Genomic DNA, 26,474 nt, shown 5'->3' with positions numbered 1-26,474 from the left:
TGTTTAGGAGTTATTAACGAAAAACACGGACCAATCAGAGCGCGCCCTGGCCCGGCGCGCCAAGCCGCGCCGGCAAGCGAGTGTCGCGGTACGCCGTGACATCGCATCGTGACGGCGCGGCGGCTCAGGGCGCGCTCTGATTGGTCCGTGTTTTTCATTAATAACTCCTAAACAAAGCCGCAGTTGACATTGGTGCAAAGGAAAATGTCCCTTAGAATGGTCTCAGGAACCTCCCATTTCAAGGAACGACACTTGTTCTGGGACACCCTGTATTACTTAACAATGAACTTATGTATGGTAGAACGCAAACTTATGTAATGGAAACTGTCACTATTAACTTATTTCACGAAGAGAAATTTTACAGAATGATCTCTGACATATTTGAGTAAGTAAAACAATGGTTTGTTGTGCTTACGCGGCTTTTGACCACATCACATTTTTATACAATATAACGTTTTTATACAATATAACAGAGAAAATAAAAGAAATGGATAAACTTCCGCTTGCAGAACCAGAAATTTTGCCTTCCTCTTATAAATGTTTGCCTTTTTCCTATGTTATCCAGTAGATTTGGACGAGAAGATGGGAGAAATCCAAGTTTCGATCCAGGAAGATCAATGGTTCAAAAGTTATAGGTGTTTAAAGTTGAGCGATTTCTAGTGTTTTTGACAGGTTAGCGCCGCCATGTTGTGTGTAGTGACGGTCGTGCGCCGGTTACCGAGCGGAGCCGCTAGGTTCCAGCACAAGCACGCACTGATGTTCCAACTAATTAATTATCGGCATTACCGCGTACTTATGCTGCCACCTAGCGGTTCCGCTCGGTAAGCGTCGCGCGACCGTCACTACATTCAACATGGCGGCGCCAACTTGTCAAAAACACTGGAAATCGCTCAACTTTAAATATTTGTAACTTTTGAACCATTGGTCTCCAGGATCGAAACTTGAATTTCTCACATCTCCTCGTCCAAATCTACTGGATAACAAAGGGAAAAGGCAGAAATTTATAGGACAAAGGCAAAAACGGTTAAGGAAAGGAGAAATTTGCCATAATAATAATAATGAGATTGTGGGGCAACGGGTGAAATGAGTTACGATATTTCGCTCGAGTGGTCTTTATTAATCGGTACCTCTCCTGCCGGCCGCTCGTGATCGAATGAATATCGAACATGCCGGCTCGCGTGCCTTCGCCTGTTTCAACAAACGACGACCGTCCTCGGAACCGATATTCGATTGTTTCTCCGCGGCCTCCCGAGGACGATCGTCGCCACGCATACAACGCAAATATGGCGCCGTGCTCGTTGCACGGGCCGCTACAAGATTATAGACGACGAAAATGAAATTAACCTTTATAGTGATAACAGTGATGATGAGATTATAGACGAAGAAAATGTTCAGGATTCCTCGGAAAGTGAATTAGGTATTAGAGTAGTTATTATTATTATTGTTGTATTATTATAGTTGTCATTATATAGTAGTTATAATTCCAAGATATGGAATTTCTCTTGTAGGATAGTAATATAGATCAATAAATATAAAAATATAATATTACAGTGAATCCTCTATAGTCGCAAAAGCCTCGGAAGGTTCGTTTGCAGAGTTCGTAGACGGCAAAGTTGAGCCAAACGTAGAGAAGGAAAGCGCGTGTAACGAGAGATCGCGCGCTGCCGAAGCGACTGCGACTCTCCGCGTCTCTTTCTTTCCCATACGCTGTCCATCCTTGCGCCCGAAACTTTCATCGCCAATTAAACCACTAAATACAGTTGAAATTATATCGTGTTTAGTATTATTTTAACCAGAAAAATGCCACAAATATATTGGTGAAATTTTTATAAAAAGTAAGTAATAATAATATTCATATTAGTATTACATTGTGAGGACGCGTGGGCCTTTGAACTGTGCCGACGACTGCGATTCTTCGCGTCGTATTAGTAGTGGTTCACACCGATATACCCGACCCGACATCAGATTACTTCAATGGAGGGAATATTTTTTTTTACATTAATCATGTACGACCTTTTTGCGACTGTAGAGGATTGACTGTATTACGTATTTTTTAAAGACCAGTCATTTTGACTGGTTTTGGTAGAAATAGCTTTGTCCTAACTGTTGGTAGTTATACTGCTAAATGTCAAATGAAAATAAATTTATTTAACGCATTGTAACTGATTGTAACGAATAGCTTTGATTATCGTGGACTGACCTTTTGATGACGACGCTGTACGGAACAATCACGTTCGTAAAGATGGACAACATTGCCAGCAGTGTCGCCCAACAATTGAACTTCGATATGTCTTGGTCTTTCAATGAACTTTTCAATAAACATAGCTCCGTTACCGAAAGCAGCCGCCGCTTCTGACGAGGCACGTTCAAACATTTCTCGCACTTCCTCCATTTGTTTCACCACTCGCATTCCTAAAAAGATGAACAAAGCATTTGGTATTTTCGGTTTATTGAACTATTAACTGGTTACACATCACATAATACACGTGTGAGGGGCAGAACTGTTCGTCCAGAATTCAATGAGTATGCAATTCTGTATACACACACTTACAGTAAAGTCCCAATTTAAGTAGATTCTCGGTTCTGTTCTGTGACATAGATCGGGACCGAATACTACTTCTTGCGGCCGCGTCGACCGCGCCGAATGTAAGACAGGGCAGCATGTAAACATGACCCACGCGGCCACAGGCGCAACAAAAAATATCATATCGGTGAGACAATACTAGTGCAATAATGAAACTTCTTTATTTTCTTCTTATTTTTAATGAAACTTCACCAATATATTTGCGACATTCTTCTCAATAAAATCGCGCCAAACAAGATAGAATTTGGCCCGTGTTTACTGTACATGTAAAGCATAACTTACAATTTATCATATACATATAAAAAGAAAGTTGAAAATAAAAAAGTTAGCATCGCATTGGTATTTAAAACAATACAATAAGTTTTGAATTTTTGCCGACCGTCGCGATCGCTGTTTCTCTTACTTTTTACCACATTTTTATTAGCTCGCTTCCTTGTCTGTCTGCTGTTTGTTTGTTCTGTACAAATTTTGCAATTGATTTTAAACTAACTTTCCGATGAGCTAGAGACTTGAAATTTTAAACATAACTCAGAACTGGATGATAATGAAATATTTTTAAAAAATTTGTAAAAAATCCTATGCGTTTAGGATATATAAATTATTAATAAATTTAACCGTTGCACCTCCCCGCGCGACTCTCGGTAGTACGACATCGCGTTCAACGATCCCCACTCTGCGCGACAGCGCTTCATACTCCACTACGCGTTCCCACTCCGACGCATCCCCACTCCACTGACCCGCTTCGCACCAAGGGAGCTCAGTGTGCGTCAGTGTCAGTGTTCCGATTGAACCTACCGTTTTTCGCGCATGCGTGGCAATTTCAGCCTCAGTAACGTAACCATTTCGATGAAATCGGGTAGCTTGAGCACCCCGCAGACTTTTAAAAAAGACTTTTAAAAGTATTAACAATACTTACCTCGTTCCGCGTCACGTCTCTCGTCCATCAGTTGTCCCGCCAATAACACCGGTACATACCGTACATTCCCGGCAATATAACTGTCTCAAGGCGTCAGGGCCCTGGCCGCTCTGCTGCGTCATTGTAGATACGCTACTGTCCTGGCCGCGCATGCGCGAAAAACGGTAGGTTCAATCGGAACACTGGTCAGTGTGCGTTCGAGCTCCGTGCCAGTGCATCGATTGTGCCCAAACAATAACGTATCTACTATTGGGTAGCAGAGCCAGCGCCCTGAGGCAGTTATATTGGCGAGAATGTACCGAAATAATCTTACCGGACAAAAAGACTTCAGGACGTGTACTACGAGTTACAAAATATACACAAATACACCTGGTATACATTCATTTTTCAGAATCAAATCATATAAATTTTTTAAAGTTCTGCGGGGTGCTCAAGGAACCCCATCTTATCGAGAAGCTCACGTTACTGAGGCTGAAATTGCCGCGCATGCGCGAGAAAAGTTGGGCTTAATCGAAGCACTCTCTGCTCCGTGCAGTGATGCCAGAAATGCGCAACATTTCACACGAATGCGCGACAAACAGTACCGTATCTATGTGAGGTGGCAGAGCCCTGAGGCAGTTATATTGGCAGGAATGTACCGAAACAATCTGTACCGGACAAAAAGACTCCAGGACGTGTACTACGAGTTACAAAATATACACAAGTACACTTGTTATACATTCATTTTTCAGAATCAAATCATATAAATTTTTTTTAATTCTGCGGGGTGCTCAAAGTACCCCATTTCATCGAGAATCTTATTATACTGAGCCTAATCGCCGCGCATGCGCGTGAAATGTTGCGCATTTCTGGCATCACTGGCTCCGTGCAGTGTTTACAAAGTTACTACGTATTATTATACTATAATGTTTGTTTACCAAGCGAAAAGACAGTTACACCGAGATTCTCCGTGGGACTTTTATCTTTGACATTTTACCACGGCGCGGCGCGGCGCGATACAACGCGGTTGCAATACCGTCTGAAATTACTAAATACATGTCTCTGTTATAATGTCATCAAAATATTTAAAATCGATTGTAAAATTTCACACACACACAAGACTAAAAAGCGGAAAATAACTATTTAAATAAAAATCAATTTTTAAAAAATAGCACGTTTTTCCTGGGACATTTGTGCAGAGCTTAGCAAGGAAATAAACTGAGGACACGTTTTTGGTCGACAATACTACAAATTGAATCGTCTGTAAAAGCATTAACAATTGTTTTCTTAACGATTCTATCACATATTTGAACATTGGATCTTTACAACGATTGCTTAAAACTTAATCTGATCGTATAAGATCTTTACACCCAGTGGAAGGGGTAGTCCAACTGACTTGGAACGGTCACCTCTATCGCGCTTACAAATGAACATATTCAGATGCGAAAATCCGATTTTTATGAAACTTGGGAGCTTATAGTTCTTTGAAAAATATTTGATACGTGTTTTTTTTATCGGCAACCATCCACTTTGAAGACGGGAAACAGCCCTCAAAGTTTTGGGTCAAAACCATATTTTTTGAGATATTTCGGAAACCAGAGGTCGAAAAAATTTGAATTTTTTTTTAAATTGTGTGTTCTTTAATGGGAAATGTAGTCGTGCAAGAAAATTTTAACAAAAGTTTTTTGTTTAAACAATATATTAAAAATTTGATTTTTGAAAGAATAAACGACATATAACCCAGTGGTATTGTTTAAAATACTATACACGTTTATACTAAATGCTTATATTTCGATAAGACAAGCCAGAATTCCTCCACACGCCAGGTGCAAGACTATCTTTCATTATGCATCATTATTATTAAATGACAAAAAAAAAGAAAATCCTGAAACATGTATCCTCTATTTTGGATCAAAGATCACACACCCAAGTTTACATTAAAATGAACTAACAATTTATTGTTAGTTATTTATTGTAAGAGAAACTGCAAAAAAATCAAATTTTTAATATATTGTTTAAACAAAAAACTTTTGTTAAAATTTTCTTGCGCGACTACATTTCCCAGTGAAAAACACACAATTTTTAAAAAAATTCAAATTTTTTCGACCTCTGGTTCCCGAGATATCTCAAAAAATATATATCTGGAAAAAGAACTACAAGCTCCCATAAGTTTCATAAAAATCGGATTTTCGCATCTGAATATGTTCCATTGTTAGATTGGGACTTCACTGTAATAGCATTTTTTCTTTACATATTAATACGGAAAAGCTAAAATAATAATCACACGTAAAATCAGAGAACGTATGTATTGGGCATAAACAAAATAAAAATGGACATGGACACAAACCAGTATCTCCAAAAGTTATTCTACTAGTAGTAGTAGACAAAGTAATAAGCATGTTGTGTTTCGTCGGTAAATAACACAAGAAATAATATTTGTTAAATGCAATACCTGATTTTAGAAGAGAAAGGGACGACTGAAAGTTTTGTTAACAAGTTTACAACATTACCTCTGCCACCTCCTCCATAAGCTGCTTTAAAGATGACCGGAAGTCCATGTTTCTTACAAAATTCTACCGCTTCGTCGGCCGTGGTCACTGGCCCATCTGTTCCCGGAACAATTGGCACGCCAGCTTCTATAGCAGCTTGTCTTGCAGCGACCTGATTTGTTGAAAAGCCAATAATATTTTCTTAAGTAACAAATTTTTTTTATAACTGCAATAACTGCATAAACGTGAAAATGTGCAGACAGCACGAGCTTCGTAATTTGTTAATAGAACTGGACTGGCATATTTTAATACATTAAACTACTAATCATTCGAACTAGTGCAGCAAAAAGATAGCAGTAAAACTAAGCATACAGATACATAAGCTATTTGATAATAATTTCAAATAGTAAGAAGAGTATAAGAAAAAGTCATAGAAATCTTCGATTTTTCACCCTTGAGCTTCCATCTTTAAACTATGTAGCTCATTGCGATGTTGACCAAAATTTTGATAAAACTTTCAGTATGCATGCAAGTTACCGAAATCTACAAAATGCATTTTTAACTTCCCGATTTTATAGGGAAGTTATTGTAATGGCCCCGAAAATCGAAAATCGATTTTTTAGCAGATCTTCACGTTTCATGGTCATTGCAGTCATTTTAGACTATTTTCAGCAAAATGTTCGTATGTGTGTACGTGTGTGTGTGTGTGTGTGCGTATGTCCGTTTGTATGTTATCAAATTTTTCATTAACGTTTTCAGGAAAAGTAACAACGCGATCAGGATGATGAATGATGCAATCGATGTGCCCCGTTGTAACTTAGAGCTGATTAGATTTTGGTCCATTTTGGTCAAGTAGTTTTTTAGTTTTTTTAGTTTTTTTCGAAAGAAGTTCATTCAACAATGCAATTTATACGAGAGAACGGAAAGTTTCCACCGAAGAAACAAACGTAATTACACAAAACATTTTTTTTTGTACCTTATGATGATGTTTCCGCTTACAATAATCGAAAATTATCCCAATGCAAGAGTGAGTTAATCATCTCTACTCCCGAGAATACATTTTCAAAGAATATCGATGAAAGTACAAAAAAAAATTTATATTACAATCTTTAAAAAAACAATCAGTTCAAAACGAATTATTAACTGAGATTAAATTGAAAATTAATATAAACTATATGATAATTATTAATAACATTGATGTTGAAAACCGATTGGTTATTGGAGCACACACATGCGGAATATTAAAATTTATTACTTTTCAAGAAAATACTAAAATTCCGTCTATATTGTGGTTAGATTTTCAATTGGCCAGAGTAGGAGTGAAAGTAAGAACTCGTTATCGTGATTATATGAAAAATGCAAATATTGATCAAAATTTAACACCAATAATAAAAATATCGAATCAAGTAAATATGTCGAGTGAGGAAAAATATCAAATCACACGTAATCAATTTCCAGTGGTTCCTATTGAAGCGATTACGATTCATAAAAGTCAGGGACAAACATACGAGAAAGTATGTTTGGATTTTAAAAAATCAGAAAGGCGAACTTTACAAATGTTGTATGTAGCACTGAGCAGAGTTTCAAAATTGAACGCGGTTTATATATTTTGGGACAATTTAAATTAACAGTATCGAAGAAAACCAAGATCAATACTGCAAACCCGGATAATGAGGAGTTGTATCGTTTGCGGAAAACTAATTAAGACAATTTATTTTGCAACATTAGTATGCTAAACAAGGAACCAAGCGAGCAACGAGCATACGATGTTGGTTTAATGCGACGCCATATAGCAAACATTTTGATAAGTAGAAAACTATTGAATTTCCCTGAAAACGTATAATCTTATTAAAACGTACACCTAATAATGATAATAATATACTGCAACTAACGAATCGGGAAGTTCTTTGTGTGGCTCGTGGAGAGTCACACACCAAATAACATCCGTACCACTAACCCTCTCGTGAGCTCGCAAAGCGAGCGAGCTACGACAACCCTACTTGCGAAGCTCGCGAAGCGAGCGAGCAACAACACCCCTCTAGTTTTTAAATTATCGTTACAGGCTCAGATAAAAAAGTTGAAAAAACATCATTTTTGAAATTTTGTATGGTTTCTACCAATTGTAATCTAAACAAAAATTTTTGGTTACTCATTCTTTAGCAAACTAGTCGATCTAACATCTTTAAAAAAGTTCAAGTTGATTGGACCAATTTTAAAAAAGTTATGCGATTTTTAAGAGTGTCCACTTAATATTATCCCCGATTGTAATACATTCTGTCATGAACGTACCGGGAATCGATCATTTAAAAAGCCCGCTTAAAGGGATTGTTGAAATTCTTTTTGTCGCTAAGTTGGCACAACTGTCTTCTATACTCGCGCGGAGTTTGAGCGTCACTTGTCATTTAGTTTGTTTACAGTGCGCCATTTTGTCAGTTCATCTAAAGTGTGTTTTGCGATTTTTGCGAATTTTTTGCAAAAACTCAATCGCGTTAAGGTCGCTGAAGGCATGTTAGAACGAGTCAATTCCGACCCCACATTCATAACACGCATTGTAACTGGTGATGAGACATGGGTTTACGAGTTTCACATGCAAACCAGTCAACAAGCTTCGGAATGGCGCCTTCCAATTGAACCGAAACCGAAAAAAGCACGTCAAAGTCGATCAAAAGTGAAGGTGATGTTGACAGTTTTTTTTCGATTACCGCGGTGTTGTACACTCGGAATTCTTGCCACAAGGTGAGACAATAAATAAAGAATATTATCTGAGCGTTATACGGCGTTTGAGAAACCAATTTCTCGAAAAAGACTAGAGTTGTGGAATGAAAACTCATGGATTTTGCACCACGATAACGCACCATCTCGCAAGGCTATCATTGTAAACGAATTTCTGGCCAAAAACTCAACAAATCTTATCGAGCAGCCACCGTATTCCCCTGATATGGCTCCGGCCGACTTTCTTCTTTTTTCCAAAACTCAAATTACCACTTCGAGGCACCCGTTTTCAGTCGATAGATGACATAAAAGAGAATTCGCGGCGAGTACTGAAGTTGATACCAAAAAATACGTTTAAAAAATGTTTTGATGATTGGGTTATTTGTTGGCATGAGTGTATTATTTCGAAAGGGGCCTGCTTTGAAGGCGATACAATAAATTTGGATGAATAATACATATTTTGTGTTTCATTGACCTATTCCCGGTACATTTTTGACGGAATGTATGTCTATTTTTCGAAAGATAGGATTTTTAGAAGGTATACCTTATCACCCATTTGTTGTACGACTTTCGGACTGGGGCCAATGAATCTGACTCCAGCATCGATTATTGCTTGCGCAAAATCTGATCTCTCAGAGAGGAAACCGTAACCTGGATGGATGGCATCGACGTCGTTTTCTTTTGCGATTTTGATGATTTCGGGAATATTTAGGTAAGCTTGAACTGGCGGTAGTCCTCTGCCAACCACGTAGGCCTCGTCGGCTTTCTGCCTGTGCATTTGCATCTTGTCTTGTTCCGAGTAAATCGCCACCGAACGAATGCCGAGCTCCGTACATGCTCGAAACACACGAATGGCGATCTCTCCTGCAAAAACGTTAAATTATAATTATAAGTAATTAGAAGAAATAACGGAGGATGTTGTTGCATTTCCAACCATTCAATCGTACTGTTTGACTATCGGATATAATCCACATTTTTGATCATATAAATTTCAATAATCGGAATACCTAGATCAATTTGAAAATTCTTAAAAATGTTGAGAATTGTCACGATATTTTTCCAACAGCCTGTGTGTTCTGCACGGAGATATATCGTGTAGAGACTTTTTTTATGACTGCGTCTACCGCGCCGACCTTGAAATGACCTTGATATTCGAAAATTAAAGTTTTACCTTCAGATCAAGGTCAAGGTCATGTTATTATACATATCTGAATGTATTTTTCGATCAGTAACACGATGCAATAAAAAAATGTAGTTATGTATCAAAAAACATCGATGACCTTGATAACTCCGAAAAAAATGACCTTCGGAAAAAAATATTCGTGCCAGATATTTGGTCCATTGACATCATGCACATTACGTAACAAATATTTGTGTTGTTTACGTAACAAATAAATGTATTGAACGTATCGAGTGAATTGTTCCTGATCGAAGGTTAAAAGAACTTTGTCGAACAAAGTTCGAGAAGATGTGTAATCGTCTAAATAAAAGTGTATTATTATTGGTTCGAAAATGCAATAGTCATCAAGAGATTTTGAATTATCAGAAATTTGATTTATCGGAAACATTCTTCGCATAAGTTCAAGGTCGATATTTAATATCAGTAAATACTTAAGAAACAAATACTGATTTGATCAACACAGGAAATCCTACCTTACCGTGTCTGTAAATCAGTGTTATGGATATCATCGAGTAGTGATCAATTTCGGAACCAATACATGCCTACGTAAACATAGGTCAATTATGACTACAGTCAATAAGTAATACTACATATGTATAGTAAAGACTATAGTAAAGTCAACGAAAAGTTGTAGAGGGAAATGGAAGGAACACAAGTTTTAACTTTGGGTCTTTGTTTGGACTAGTTAGGAGGTAAACATACTAAAAGTCCCCACTTCTAGGAGATGAGCGGAGTGCAGGTGGGCACATAGAAGGTCCCCTTTTTCGGTTTTCCGCTTATATCTCGGAAACTATGCGTCCTAGCGATAAGACCATTCTATACAAAATTAAAGCTGACAAAATGTGCCACAAGATTGATCTGATTCAGTTTTTCGCTATCTCGTATAGTTTCCGAGATATCCGCACTCAAAGTTCACTAATTGTGCTGAAGAGTTAGCTAGTCAAATAAGGCAAAAAACGTGTAGCAAAAATTTCTTTTTCACAATTAGAGAACTTTGAGCGCGGATATCTCGGAAACTGTACGAGATAGCGAAAAACTGAATAGAATCAATCTTATGGCACATATTGTCAGTTTAAATTTTGTATGGAATGGTTTTATCACTAGGACGCATAGTTTCCGAGATATCCGCGCTCAAAGTTCACTAATTGTGAAAAAGAACTCTTCAGCACAATTAGTGAACTTTGAGCGCGGATATCTCGGAAACTATGCGAGATAGCGAAAAACTGAATGGAATCAATCTTATGGCACATTTTGTCAGCTTTAATTTTGTATAGAATGGTCTTATCGCTAGGAACGATAGTTTCCGAGATATAAGCGGAAAACCGAAAAAGGGGACCTTCTATTTGCCCCCCCCTGCACCCGCTCACCAACTAGGAGTAGGGACTTTTAGTACGTTTACCTCCTAACTAGTCCAAACAAAGACCCAAAGTTAAAAATTGTGTTCCTTCCATTTCCCTCTACACCCTCCTTATGAGCATTCATTGACTGGACTATACGATTTATATGAGAATGCATTCGCATATGAATTTAAACAATTTACGTATTTTTAATTGTGGCGTATGTGATCTTGGAATCGATAGTATCAAAGTCGTAATCGTTTTAAATTTGCAAACCATATTCGCAACTACAAACGCAGTGAATTTGTACACTTAACTACGTAATGTACAATTAATTGTGGAATGTACTTAATTATTCAATGTAAACTGCATTGTTACCAAATCTAAGCAATTAAGGTGAATCATTTGTTTTTGATTGGTTCGAGCAAAATCTTGTCGTGTCAAGAAATCTTGTAGGTTTAATCTAACATGAACGTTCGATTTGAAGTATCGCCGCATTATTTGGAACAAGGTCATGCGATTAATCAAACCGCGTTTCTTCTACTTTGAAATGAGGCAGCCTCCCAAGCACTCCGCGTAATTACGCTGCACGTTTTAGTATTTATAAGCTATACGCTCGTATGCATTGGTATCTATTTAGCTGCAGATCTATTTGTTATTTTTTTTTTGTATGAGACAGTAAATAATCGGATTTCTTATAAACACGAAAACGTGTTTTACATTATTTCCAGCAGTTTTTGTAAATATTTCCCTGATCTCGATCGACAATTTGTTAATAACGTATATTAATGTTTTCAGCGCACTGGTACGATCTGATGCTATTACTTAAGCAACTTTGCAAATTACCACAAAATTTTCAACGTTTCGGTCCACTATTTAGATCATTTTCAAGAAAAACCTTCGTCTGTTGTGATTGTTTCGCCATCCATTGTAACCGTTTCCTTGATCTCGATCGACAATTTGTTAATAACGTACATATATTAATGTTTTCAGCGCACTGGTTCGAGCTGTTGCTACTACTTAAGCAATTTTGCAAATTACCACAAAATTGTCAACGTTTCGGTCAACTATTTATAACTATAATAACGTTGAAAATTTTATGGTAATTTGCAAAATTGCTTAAGAAGTAGCATTAAATCGAACCAGCGCCAGCGCGCTGAAAACATTAATACACGTTATTAACAAATTGTCGATCGAGATCAAGGAAACGGTTACAATGGATGGCGAAACAATCACAGCAGACGGAGGCTTTTCTTGAAAATGGCCTACATAGTTGACCGAGACGTTGAAAATTTTGTGGTAATTTGCAAAATTGCTTAAGTAGTAGCATCAGATCGAACCAGTGCGCTGAAAACATTAATATACGTTTTTGTAAATGACTTGGAAAAAGAAATTCATTAATTTTTTATTTCTAGAGATTGATTGTTATACGTTAAATAATGCTTCACTAATCAGACATTGCGTTATGTTGTAACTAAAAGTGTGCAATGTGAAAATTCGACATATTATGAAAAACGAAACAGATATATTACCGCTGTTATTTTTAATAATTTGTGTATAGTAAGAAATAAACTGTTCGTTTATAATTAGCTTTTTCGAAGACTGATGGTGCGACTTATTATTATTGATCTTCCAAAGTAAAATGTCATAAGTTGACTGCGGGTCTTTATACACGTATGGCTTATAAAAATTTCCAAAAAATGCTGGAGTATTAAATTCAACAGAATTTAATACGATTTTTATTCATTTTGAATCTGCAAATGCTATTACCAATGAAAATAAGATTTTATTTGGTCCCACTTTCTTAAAATTTGTCTACAAAATTTGAAAATTGCATGAACATCCGCAGTCCAGTTATAAGTGAGAAATACTGTAAAATCTGAGAAGACAATTATAAAAATCCCAATTATTATCTCTTTACTGAGTAATCTGATTTGATCTGTTTAAGTATATTCTCCATCAGACATTTTTAAATGACATTTATGAAGATAAATTTTTATCCAATTATTGAAGTTACAAAGATATATTCGAGGGGAATTATTTAATAAATTTATTGAATTGAATTATCGAATGAATTTGAACAGTATCATAATACATATATAGATAATAGATACATATACATATACAGTGGGTAACGAAATATTCGAACGCCCTTTAAAACGGAATACCTTGTTTATAATTGTAGCATACGACCTGATTTTTTATAGTCAATTAGGAGCATTGGTTTCTCAAATAATATACAAAAAAGATTTTCCAAAAACTATAATTTACAAGGTTACATGCAAAAATAAAAAGGCATTTTATAAAACTTTTTTATTTGGGCCCTTAATGAAAATTTAAAATATATGTTTTGTAGATGTATGTTAGTTATACAAATGCTGAAAATTTCATCGAAATCGGTTGACGCAGGAAAAAACGACACGCATCGAAGGATGTTCGATACCGTGAATTTTAAGCAGAAACTGATCAAAACGTGTGTAAAGTACGATTTTCACAATTTTTAACCGCTTGTAGCTCGTGTGTATGTTAATCGATTTCGATGAAATATTCAGCATGTATGTAACTACTATAGATATACAAAACATATATTTTAAATTTTCATTAAGGGCTCAAATAAAAAAGTTTTAAAAAATGCCTTTTTTATTTTTGCATGTAACTTTATCAATTATAATTTTTGGATAATCTTTTTTGCATATCATTTCGAAAACCAATGCTGCTAATTGATTATAAAAAATCAGGTCGTTTGGTACAATTATAAGAATGTTATTATATTTTAAAGAGCGTTCGAATACTTTTTACACCCACTGTATATCAGTTATACATGGTGGGGTAATAACTATGTCCACCTTGAATATCTCCGTTATTTGCAATAATATGGAAAAATGTTATCAACAAAAATTGCACGGTACAGGGGGGGACATGTTGTGACAAAAACATTTTTTGCGTGGGTGGAGGCATAGAGCAGATTCCAAGGTCACCTTGATTTTTTTTAATGGAAAGTCGTATTTTTTATACCACAAATCGATAGAGAATCAAATTCTGAGTATAAGAGTGTTGAACTTCATATGTCCTAAACCTAATTGTGGCGTTTTAGAATTTAAACCCCGCGCGACAACGCACAGGCGTCTCGCGACCAGTGCTGCCAGATGAAGGGAATCACGCCGATATGATGTACCCCCTCTCTCTGATGACCAGAGTAATATGTGACACGTTGCGCATGTGCGACGGGGATCGAGTGGGGCAAATGGGAGACACGTTGCGCGTGCGCGATGAGGACGCAACAATGACATGACATTTCGCAGGTTTTAGGTTATTGCCGCGTAAAATTCACCCATTTACTTATTTCACATACTATGTAATTATTGATCCCTTTATGTCTATGTTATGAGTTGTATTTCTTTAAAATGTAACGTTACAAATAAAACATAATTTGTCAATTTATCGTGTAGAAGAAAAATGAGTGAATTTATTATCCCAGTCTCTTTTATGCAACTATTTTTGAGGAGCGTATGAGGGTTAACAGTGTTAAAATATATTATGATTTATTGATTTTACTGGAATAGAACTCAGTACTACATACATACAGATTTCAAGATTTTTTCAATTGTACATATAAATAGTAAGCATTCATACTTCGCTTCACGACTGAAACTCCCATATGTTACAATTAATTTTATTTATAATAAAGAATGTTTACAGTCTCTATTTAGAACGATCCACGTGATTCATTTCATTAAGTAGGTACATGTACACAATAGGTACGATACGATACGCGGCAATAACCTAAAACCTGCGAAATGTCAGTCGTTGTTGCGTCTCCATTGCGCACGCGCAACGTGTCTCCCATTCGCCCCATTCAATCCTCGGTTAGATAGCGATGGAATAGGATAGTGGAAGGGGAAAAGGAGGAGAGTACCTCGTCTCCGTCTGGACAGTGATGCCAGAGCCGTGGTACTGTGGTACTAAACCATACCCCCACCATAGCCTACTATCGCCTCTACGTTCCTTTCCAACGCGCCCGCGCGCTACACTCACGAGCGTACCTCTACGGATACAGTAGAGTGATACGCTGGTGAGTGTAGCGCACGGGCGCGTTGGAAAACAACGTAGGGGCAATAGTAGGCTATGGTGGGGGTATGGTTTAGTACCACAGTACCACAGCTCTGGCATCACTGCGTCTGGAGACGATGTGGCGGCACTGCTCGCGACAACGAGCGAGCGTTGTCGTGACGACGCCACAGTGGTCGATTTACTCCAAAACGTGGCCAAAAATAAAAAAATGAATTTTCAAATCAAGAGTTTTGTATACGTGGGTTGGCTACCCTGATAGTTGGGCTATTGGATGGTTAATGGAAAAAGGGCCTGACCTTTCCACCTGAGCGAGAAATTCAGTCTGAAAGTGACCATCGTTCAACTAGCAGCTACGCACAGTAAATCGTTGAGTGAGAAAAGTGCCCAGAAGTGAATATATTTGTATTATATCCTACTAATTTTTATTCTACAATATGGAAGGTGTCCCTGGAGATAAGTAAATCATGTTTATACATTATATAAAATGCAAGTAACAATGGATAATGTAATATATAAAATATGACAAAATTTCATACGAAAATTTTGGAAACCTAGGAAAATAGTTATGATCTACATCGATCTGAACTATGTGACTTGTACACACCTTTAGTTTACATTATCACCTAGTAGGATCAACAAAAAACGGCTGCCCCGATGTTCCCCCCCCCCTGATTTTTTTGCTATTTTTGTAATGTACTGCATGTGCTGGAAACCCGCTTTTTGTGATTTAGACCTTATTTCATGGTTTAAAGTAATATTATTATAGGTCGTTGAATTGGTCTCGATACCAGTTACAATATTATAAAGTAAAAAATATATGTTAATATTTAAAAATTTGAAGTGACCTTTTTTTTAATAAAAAATGATTTTTTTTTAATTTTTTATATTAGAATTTGTAGAAAAGTGAATACTGATCAACTTTTATTGGAAACATTTTTTTGTCAGATCAAACATATTTGTAAAAACTTGTGAAAATACCGGTATCGCGCTTGTTCCTTCGCACGGAGGGTTTTACGACGGACCGTATTTCTATTGTATACAGGGTGTCCCAAAACTCGTGAAAATCCCGAAAGGGGGTGGTTCCTGAGACCATTCTAAGAGACATTTTCCTTTGCACCAAAGTCAACTGCGGCTTTGTTTAGGAGTTATTAACGAAACACACGGACCAATCAGAGCGCGCCCTGGGCCGCCGCGCCGTCACGATGCGATGTCACGGCGTACCGCGACACTCGCTTGCCGGCGCGGCTTGGCGCGCCGGGCCAGGGCGCGCTCTGATTGGTCCGTGTTTTTCGTTAATAACTGCTAAACAAAGTCGCAGTTGACTTTGGTGCAAAGGAAAATGTCTCTTAGAATGGTCTCAGGAACCACCCCCTTTCGGGATTTTCACGAGTTTTGGGACACCCTGTATACTTAGCTAGTTTAAGTGACCGTGCTTCTTGAGGCATCCATTGCATTGGAAAAACCGAGAAAGTACCGATATTTATTACGATGTCGGTAGAATATCGGTTATACCGAAACCGGTATTTTAACGATTTCAAGCATTTGCTGCTAGTTTCTTTGTCATTTCAGCTTCGACGTTTTCTGTTTCTGTATCCATCTTTCTACGTTGATCTCTTTTGTTTTCAAATTCTATTTCTGGCCTTCCGTATTGTCATTTCTGTCTCTTTTCTACTCTTCAGCTTCCGGTGTCAGAGTTGTAGAAATTTCCAGGAAGGAACTTTTTTTGTTTTAATAAAGGATCATTTACACGGCGAGTTCCAAATAATATTTTTAGTTATTGAAGCACTATTATCTAAGAAATTTAGAAGTTCTTATCAATTAACGGACCATAAAAAAGGAACGCTTCAAAATTTGATATATGTATTCAGGAAAAAGTGGTTGTGAAAGTTAACAGAACTGAAGTAAGATTTTACCAACAGTTCGACCAACGGCTGAACGGTTCCCTTACATTTGATCTAATTTATAACCTTCCATTCTTCAAAACACATATTTAAAACAAGAATTTCTTCTTCTACAATTTAGTAATTAGCCGGCTACTTGTGTTCTTTATATAATTTGATATTAGATTCACATTTAACAAGACAAAAAATCCTGAGGTATCAAGTTTCAGCTGTATTTGATACTTTCTTTCTACGTACATCCGCCATATTGGTGCCGCCATTTTGTTTTCTGTTCTTTTAATTTCAGTTTCATAATTAACGACTTCGGGAACCCCAAAACACCAAGTTTTGTCCCATTCTGACAGTTTTCATAGGTTCAATCTCGATTTTACAGCCGCCATTTTACTTTTTTGCGATTTTGATTTTAGATTCGTAATCAGCGACCTCGAAAACCCCGAGATACCTAGTTTCGTATAAATCAAAGAAAGATTTGATTTTTGGCCACGTTTTGGAGTAAATCGACCACTGTGGCGACGCGACGTACGGACGAAAAACAATCGACGAGACAAAACGCGAGGACAGTTTTTGTTTTAATAAAAGCAGTCGTGCATCAGACGTTACGAGCGACACACGGAGTATTATTTCGATCCCTCACCACCTCCTTTTTCCTCCGTACATATCGAAGATTCGGTATCGGAACACTAATAGTTGACGAGATCTAGGTGCACGGTAGTGCACCAGCCAAGTTCTTGCACTACCACCTTTTACACGAAACAATTTAGCCGTTTTTTAGAGGCTTATAACTCGGCACTGGAGGCAGATGGAGAGATGTAGTTTCGTACATTTGTTAAATGCTATCATGTCTCAATATTGACAAAACATTAATCTTCCAACATTAGTAGGTTCTGAGATATAGGACCTCAAAAATCGTTATTAAATTTGTCACTGACTGACTGACTGACTGACAGATCATCAAAACCTTTTGGGTACTTCCCATTGACCTACAAGCTTGAAATTTGGCACACAGGTCTACCATAACAAACCATCGAAGGAATAATTGTCAAAGTTTGAAATTTTACACCTTAAAGGGGTGGTATTGAAAAAAAACATTACGAAATAGGTACGTAGGATAGAACATATAGAAAATGGCTGTATCTCGGGAACGGTGCGTCCTACCGCAAAAATAACAAAATTTTCAAAAGGCTTAACCCAAAGCAAAAAAAAATTAAAAAAAAAATTTTTTTCTTAAAATTTAAAAATGGCTGCATCTCGGGAACGGTACGTCCTATCGCAAAAATAACGAAATTTTCGACAGACCTTACGCGGGGCATATAGGGTATGCCCAACCACATGACGTATGTGGTCTTGTGATTTTTCGAAACAAAATAAATAAAAATTAAAAAATGGCTGTATCTCGGAAACGGTGCGTTCTACCGCAAAAATAACGAAATTTTCAAAAGGCTTCACCATAAACTTGATAATTGATGAAATTTCAACAAAAAGTGATGAAATCCCAACAAAAACATTCTGTAAACAGGAGCCAAGTTCTTATGGCCGTAAAAAGTTGTGAGATCAAACAAAATACGGCCAAGTTCGTTAGCTTAGAAATACCTCTTGCAATACTGAAAAAAGCGATTGTAAAAATTAGTTTAAAAGAACGCTATTTAATTTTTAATGAATTACATGAAGGGCTAAATTATTCAAACTTGGCCGCTACCTAACACCTTTTATGGTCATTGGTTTAAAAAGTAACGGCCAAGTTCGTTAGCTTAGAAATACCTCTTGCAATACTGAAAAAAGCGTTTGCAAAAATTAGTTAAAAAGAACGCTATTTAATTTTTAATGGATTACATGGAGGGCTAAATTATTCAAACTTGGCCGTTACTTTTTAAACCAATGACCATAAAAGGTGTTAGGTAGCGGCTAAGTTTGAATAATTTAGCCCTTCATGTAATTCATTAAAAATTAAATAGCGTTCTTTTTAACTAATTTTACAAACGCTTTTTTCAGTATTGCAAGAGGTATTTCTAAGCTAACGAACTTGGCCGTATTTTGTTTGATCTCACAACTTTTTACGGCCATAAGAACTAGGCTCCTGTTTACAGAATGTTTTTGTTGGGATACATATTATCCAAAGAAGAACGAAAATTATTTCCATGATATCTCGTTAACTATTAGATTTAGGACATATGGAGGTCAATACATTTTTACTCAGAATTCGATAGTATATCGATTCATGATACAGAAAGTAGGTCTTTCCATTTAAAAAAGTCAAGGTGACCTTCAAATCTCCTCTATACCTCCACCCACGCAGAAAATGTTTGTGTCACAATATTCCCCCCTCTATACCGTGTAAGTTTTGTATATAACATTTTTTCATATTATTACAAATAACGGCAATATTCAAAGTGGACATAGTTATTGCCCCACCCTGTATACATATGAATGTATATTCTCAAAATTTCGTTAAAATCATTTGACGTGGAAAAAACGACATGTATCGAAAGGTGTAAGAATCTTTAGATTTGTTACAGTTAGAGACCGAAAAACGTGAAAAACTGTGACATTCACAACTTTATCTCATTATCTTCATCGATTGCAAGAAATTGAATCTAAATTAAATGCTATTTCTTCTCGTAATGATTTTAATAGCGAAGAAATTATATATTAACATATTCACACACACACACACAATTTAAAAAATTCTTCAACAATTTTGAATATCATATACTCAATTTTGCTATAAATGCATAAAGAACCGCAGTCTATTCATAGCAATGTTGACCGATTTTAATGAAATTTTCAGAACGTCTATGATTAATACAGATTTACAAAACGGCCTATTTCAATTATGAATAATAAGCTCACATAAAAAGGTTCTAAAAGCAACTTTTAGTATTTTCTCCGCAGTTCTCAGGTGATAGCAATTTTTCTAAAATTCTTTTTCACTTCACATAGTAAACTAAGTGATCTAACTTATCAAAAAAGTCCAATCTGTACGGTTCCGTCGTAAAAATATTATCCTTTTAAAAATGTCCCAAGATTAATGTGTGTCGCTATATGTATATGTTTCTTTGGAGTGCGAGTTAATAAATAAAAATTATGGTCTGATAACTCGTTATCTACCTATTCATTTACAAAACCAGGGACCAAAAGTAATAGTTATTCTAAAATTTTCTACGATAAAAATCATTAATAAAAAGTTGATTATTATTGAAATTTAAGATCACCTGAGTACGTGCCATTTTTGAGACGGAAAGTTAACTATCTAAAACCCATTTTTCATGTCCGCAGTTACATCACGTGAAGTTCGCATTAGTTAACCTTCTGATACAAAGTAGCAAATAATTTATAATTGTTGAATGTTTCATTGTAGCAAAAATGGTTTGCCATTTCGAGGTTACAATAACGTACCGTATTTACGTATGCATATACATATATGTATGTATAATAGTATCTACGTGTACCAGTCGATAAAACGTCTTGCATTTTCAGTCAAATAGAAATTATTTATGATTTCGTCATCAAGCATTTGTTTAAAATATACGATAAGGTAGTAAAGTGTTTTAGCTATCTCGCTATCTCGCTTCAACAATTACGAAAAGCGTTTAGTGTTTACACTGGTTTAAGCAGAAACGTTGATAGTCACTCTCAGTAAAATTTCGTTTCTTTTTCAGGTTCAAGGTCACCCGACGGGCCACCGTATTGTTAGTCGTCGAATTCCGGTTTTTGGTGACTTCATCCGAACACGAAAGAGTACGAGGCATCATTTTAAAAACTCGAGGCTTCTTTAAAAGTCGAATAGCTTTCGCTCAAAGTCGAATTCCACACCCGAGCGAAATTAGCAGTAAAGGAGACTCAAATTTCGGTAATAAATTACTTTGGTTAATACAGTGCGTATCAGAAGTTTAGCCGCACCCTATTATTTTAACAGAAACGCACCCTCTGATGAATCTTCGATTGATTTTTTTTATCGTATGTTTAGAACACTTTGGAAAATTATGATTACACTAAAACTATTCAACTATTCAACAAAATATTTGAACGCACTTTATTGGTACCAAATGACCTGAGTTTTTAAAATCGATTAGAAGCATTGGTTTACGAAATGATATGCAAAAAGGATTATCCAAAAATTACAATTTACAAGGTTGCATGCAAAAATACAAAAAGCATTTCATAAAACTTTTTTATTTGGGCCCTTAATGAAAATTTAAAATATATGCTTTGTAGATCTATGTTAGTAATACACCTGTTGAAAATTTCAGCGAAATCGATTAACATACCCAAGAGCTACAAGTGCTTAAATGTGGTGAAAATAGTGTTCCTTCTCGAGAATACTTTTATTTAAATTTTATTTAAATTTATATTCAATTTTTCTATCTATTCCGATATTAATTTTATAATAGTAGAAATTTTGAACTAATTGCTTAAAATTTTGGGGAAAAATATTATTAATCATTTAATTGGATTCGGTATTTTATGGAGAACCAGGACAAAAATTATTTTCACCTTTTTAGTGCATTTTAATATAAGCGTGGTTTCTAAAAAGTTTTTTTTATATATTTCATTTTCTACTTTTGTTGTCATCGGAAGCAAGTGTATACAAAATTTCAGCAAGATTTGACTATGGGAAGAGGTTAAGAAGTCGATTACAAGATTTGACGCATACAACAACTCCGCAAGTTAATATAAGCGTGGTGAAAGGTTAGCACTGTATTGTACAGATCTGTGTAAAACCAGCAGTTACCAAGACATCGAAAAAACCATTAAGACACGTTTATAATAGGTGCTCCATTTAAGTAAGGCCACCTAAATATCTCTTCAGGTTATTGTGATGCAAAAAAAAATTGACCAAATATCTGGCAAGAATATTGTTTTCCGAAAGTCATTTTTTTCAGAGTCATCAAGGTCATCGATGTTTCTTGATACATAACAACATTTTTTTTATTGCATCGTGTAACTGATCGAAGAATACATTCAGATAATTATAATAACATGATATTGACCTCGATCTGAAGGTAAAACTTTAATTTTCAAAGATCAAGGTCATTTCAAGGTCCAAAATGTTATTATAAATATCTGAATGTATTTCTCCGATGAAATGATAAAACACCGATGACCTTGATAAATTCGAAAAAAGTGACCTTCGGAAAAAATAGTCTTGCCAGATATTTGGTCCATTGACACCATGCACATTACGTAACAAATATTTTTTGCATCACAATAACCTGAACAGATATTTAGGTGGCCTCACTTGCCACCCTGTATATCACTAAAGACTACATCATATTCGAATTTGATAAAAATCGGAAACACTACTGCGAAAAGTGTCCGATTTCTTTACCTACCGGAAGCCTATTAATAGGATTTTAAATAGTTGTGCTGTATCAAAAGGAAGCATAGAAATTTTCTTTTAGATTGCAATCTTAAATGAAACTGTTAGATGACGTTATTGAGGATGACTTGTTAGTTCACAACGAAAATTGTTGTTGCTATTGAAAGTTCCATCAAAAAGTGTTTAGCCGTGTACCACAAATTTTTCAAAATTATGCGATAATCACCGGTCGGTAATGTGTTAATTTTCTGCGACTGTTGCTCTTAAATACAATTTTCATAGAAGTGGGCGGTAGTAACACTATTAAATATCTTGGGTGTTATTCAGGAAACAGTGCCTTTTTGGCGATGCGAGTACCTCTCATCAGAAACGCAAATGGGGCTGAGGACCAGCATAGAAATGTTGAACGTTAGAAAGATCCTGTACCACGGAAAACTTGAAACCGGTCAGTCAGCTGTGAAAGACTCCTTGCGGAAAGTTCCATGTGAGAATCGACAGGAAACAGAGATAAAGGGCGAGACTTTCTTGCGCAATGTGGACATCTCAACGGCTTCTAACATGAGGGGAGTCAAGCTATGCGAAACGACGCACAATGGGCTGTATGCCCGATTTCAGCGGTCAAAATTCAATTTTTAAAACTTTACATAAATCATAAAATTTTTGTGGCTTCAGATAGTTGAATATCTGAGGAACAATCTCCCATCATTCGTTTTCCCATTCATGTATCCATAAAGCACTGAAAGTCGGAAGTTTGAAATTCTGTTAACACGCTTTCATTTTTCAACGAATTCACCTATTAGTAAATGTTACCTTATTTATATACACTAACAGATTTTTGTTTTATAGAACTTTTTTTTGGCTAACAAGGGAACATATTCAGATGCGAAATTCGGATTTTGATAAAACTTTGGGAGTTTATAGTTCTTTGAAAAATATTTGACACGTATTTTTTTTTATCGGCAACCATCCACTTTGAAGGGGTGAAAACAGCCCTCAAAGTTGGGGGTCAAAACCATACTTTTTGAGATATCTCGGAAACCAGAGGTCGAAAAAATTTGAATTTTTTTTTAAATTGTGTGTTTTTCAATGGGCAATGTAGTCGCGCAAGAAAATTTTAACAAAAGTTTTTTGTTTAAACAATATATTAAAAATTTGATTTCTTTTTGTAGTTTCTCTTATTTATTGTTAGTTAATTTTAATGTAAACTTATGTGCGTGATCTTTGATCCAAACTAGGGGATACATGTTTCAGGATTTTCTTTTTTTTGCCATTTAACAATAATTATGCATAATGGAATATAGTCTTGCACCTGGCGTGTGGGGGAATTCTGGCTTGTTTTATCGAAATATAAGCATTTAGTATAAACGTATGTAGTATTTTAAACAATACCACTGGATTACATGACGTTTATTGTTTTATCAGCAGCTAAAGAAGGTGGCGCAGGTACCAGCGTGACGCGGTGCTAATTACCGCGGCGGAGTAAGGGTACTGACTTGTATGTATAGCCAATTCGTCTGCGAATTTCTGCGGTCGTTGGGCTTTCGGTCAAAATATACCTGGAGCCTTTTCAAATACACTGTGGATCCTTCAAATAATTTACTTTTACTGATTGTTTATTTTTAGATTCGTTTTTACAAACATGAAGGTCAATCTGATGAACATTATAAACATTTTGATGGAAACATATCACAGCAATAATAACAAGGAAACACCCAACAACCGGAGAAATTTGCAGGAGAATTGGCTATACATACCAGTCGGTACCTTTACTCCGCCGCGGTAATTAGCACCGCGTTACGCTGGTACCTGCGCCACCTTCTTTAGCTGCTGATAAAACAATAAACGACATGTAATCCAGTGGTATTGTTTAAAATACTACATACGTTTATACTAAATGCTTATATTTCGATAAAACAAGCCAGAATTCCCCCACACGCCAGGTGCAAGACTACATTCCATTATGCATAATTATTGTTAAATGGCATAAAAAAGAAAATCCTGAAACATGTAAGTATAAGGTATACTTTTATATAAGTATAAGTATAAGGTATAATTTAAAAAAAATATTTTAATTGTAAATGATAGTGTACACTTTTCGATAGTGTACATAAAAGTAGACGAATAACGTTAAAATATTGATTATAATCCGCAGTACTTGATTGAAAAATAGCTACAAACATTACAATCTAATACGCTCCTCTTTATGGAAAACCCGTATACAGTACAAAAAGCAGAAATCTCAAGGTTTAAAATGGTTGTCTTTTCATCAAATTTCGATAAATTTTAGCAAAGTTACAGCAGTTTCAATATTGAAACTGAAATCGGGCCGCTGAAATCGGGCATACAGCCCACTGTGCGACGCTTAGGGTGGATTTATAGTGGAGCAGCGAGGTGAGCTGTGCGGTGAAAAAAAAAGAAAAATGAAGAAAATACATATGTACTTTTTCATTAGTATGTGTCAAAATGTTGTCACGAATGTTGGTTTGTTTTCACCGCGCCGCTATCATCGATGCTCGCAGCTCCACTATAAATCCACACTTAGGAAACATCCTTGTTTCACGACTGCGATATGTATACATCGTCCCATAAGTTCGTGCGGCGGATATGTTCATTCTTTTCGTGGTGTGTTCTATAAACATAGGGCGATAAGCGACCGAAGGGATTAGAGTTTAATGATCGACTGTAGTCTGTAGGAAGGCATTCGGAAGAAACAGTTGCTGAACAGCAAGCATTTCATCTTTTACATAGTGAAAAATAGGGACCAAAAATAACAGTTATTCTAAAATTACCTACGATAAAAATCATTTAAAAAAGTTGATTATTATTGAAATTTAAGATAATACACAAAATATAGCGATAGATAGTACACAAAATATAAAAAAAGAAAAACAATGAACAAAATGATTAAAAAATGTCTGTCTGTTTGTTCGGTACAAATTTTGCAATTGATTTTAAACTAACTTCCCGATGAGCTAAAGACTTGAAATTTTAAACATAGCTCAGAACTGGATGACAATGCAATATTAAAAAAAAATTTGTTAAAAAAGCCTATGCGTTTAGGAGATATAAATTATTAATAAATTGAACCATATTGCACCCTCTCCCCCGCCGCGTGACGTAGTGCGTCTTCTCGTTCAGCGTCCCCACTCTACTACGTGTTCCCACTCTGACTCATCCTCACTCCACTGACCCGCTTCCAGTGTGTCCAGACAGGGGTAATCGAAAAAAGGAATCGGGGGAATATAAGTACCCCCTCTCTGATGACCAGAGTAATATGTGACACGTTGCGCGACGAGAATAGAGTGAAGCAGAGTGAGGCGAATGGAAGACACGTTGCGCGTGCGCGATAGGGACTGAACGGTGGAATAGGAGAGTGGAAGGGGATAAGGTGGAGGGGGAAATATGAGGTTGCCGGCAACCTCATCTGGCCACACTGCCCGCTTCGCACCGAAGGAGCTCAGTGTGCATTTGAGCTCCGTGCGGTGTTTACAAATTTTCTACGTATTATTTATCCTATAATAATGTTCGTTTACCAAGCGAAAGAACCGTTACACCGAGATTCTCCGTCGATCATTTATCTATGACATTTTACCACAGCGTTTGTTTTCGATATGACGCGTCGCAATACCGTCTGAAATTGACTACATGTCTCTGTTATAATCTCATCAAAATGTTCAAAATCGATTGTAAAATTTCACACATACAAGAGTAAAAATCAGAAAATAATTATTTAAATAAAAATAAATTTTTTTAAAATACCACGTTTTTAAAACGGACCAAAAAGTATAAAATAAATTTTTTAAAAACACCACGTTTAAAAAACGGACTAAAAAGTATAAAATAATTTTTTCTAGCCCATACAGATTCCTAACCCCGTACAGATAGTCCTGCAAATTTGTGATTGTGAATTTTTAATAGCTATGAAAATACTTGTAAGATTTAAAACGAAAAACGTGGGGCGCAAGATAATACATACATAGTAAGGAGT

General features: G+C 36.2%; 1 protein-coding gene across 3 annotated transcripts in view; it reads right to left on the bottom strand.

Annotated features, from left to right (window-relative positions):
- The window catches only part of Pcb (Pyruvate carboxylase), a 152,355-nt gene that overhangs the window by 40,806 nt on the left and 85,075 nt on the right, over window positions 1-26,474 (bottom strand). For all 3 annotated transcript variants that reach the window (XM_076429319.1, XM_076429322.1, XM_076429321.1), the window contains exons 4-6: window positions 9,225-9,544; window positions 5,990-6,140; window positions 2,201-2,412 (exon numbers count right to left, since the gene is read on the bottom strand). In XM_076429319.1, the coding sequence (XP_076285434.1) occupies window positions 2,201-2,412; window positions 5,990-6,140; window positions 9,225-9,544 (683 nt within the window). The remainder of the gene's footprint in view (window positions 1-2,200; window positions 2,413-5,989; window positions 6,141-9,224; window positions 9,545-26,474) is intronic.

This window comes from Lasioglossum baleicum, chromosome 8 (genome assembly GCF_051020765.1).
Source record: "Lasioglossum baleicum chromosome 8, iyLasBale1, whole genome shotgun sequence".
Classification (NCBI taxonomy): Eukaryota; Metazoa; Arthropoda; class Insecta; order Hymenoptera; family Halictidae; genus Lasioglossum; species Lasioglossum baleicum.
The sequence above is the reverse complement of the archived record's forward strand: the minus strand, read 5'-3'. Positions and strand labels throughout refer to the sequence as shown.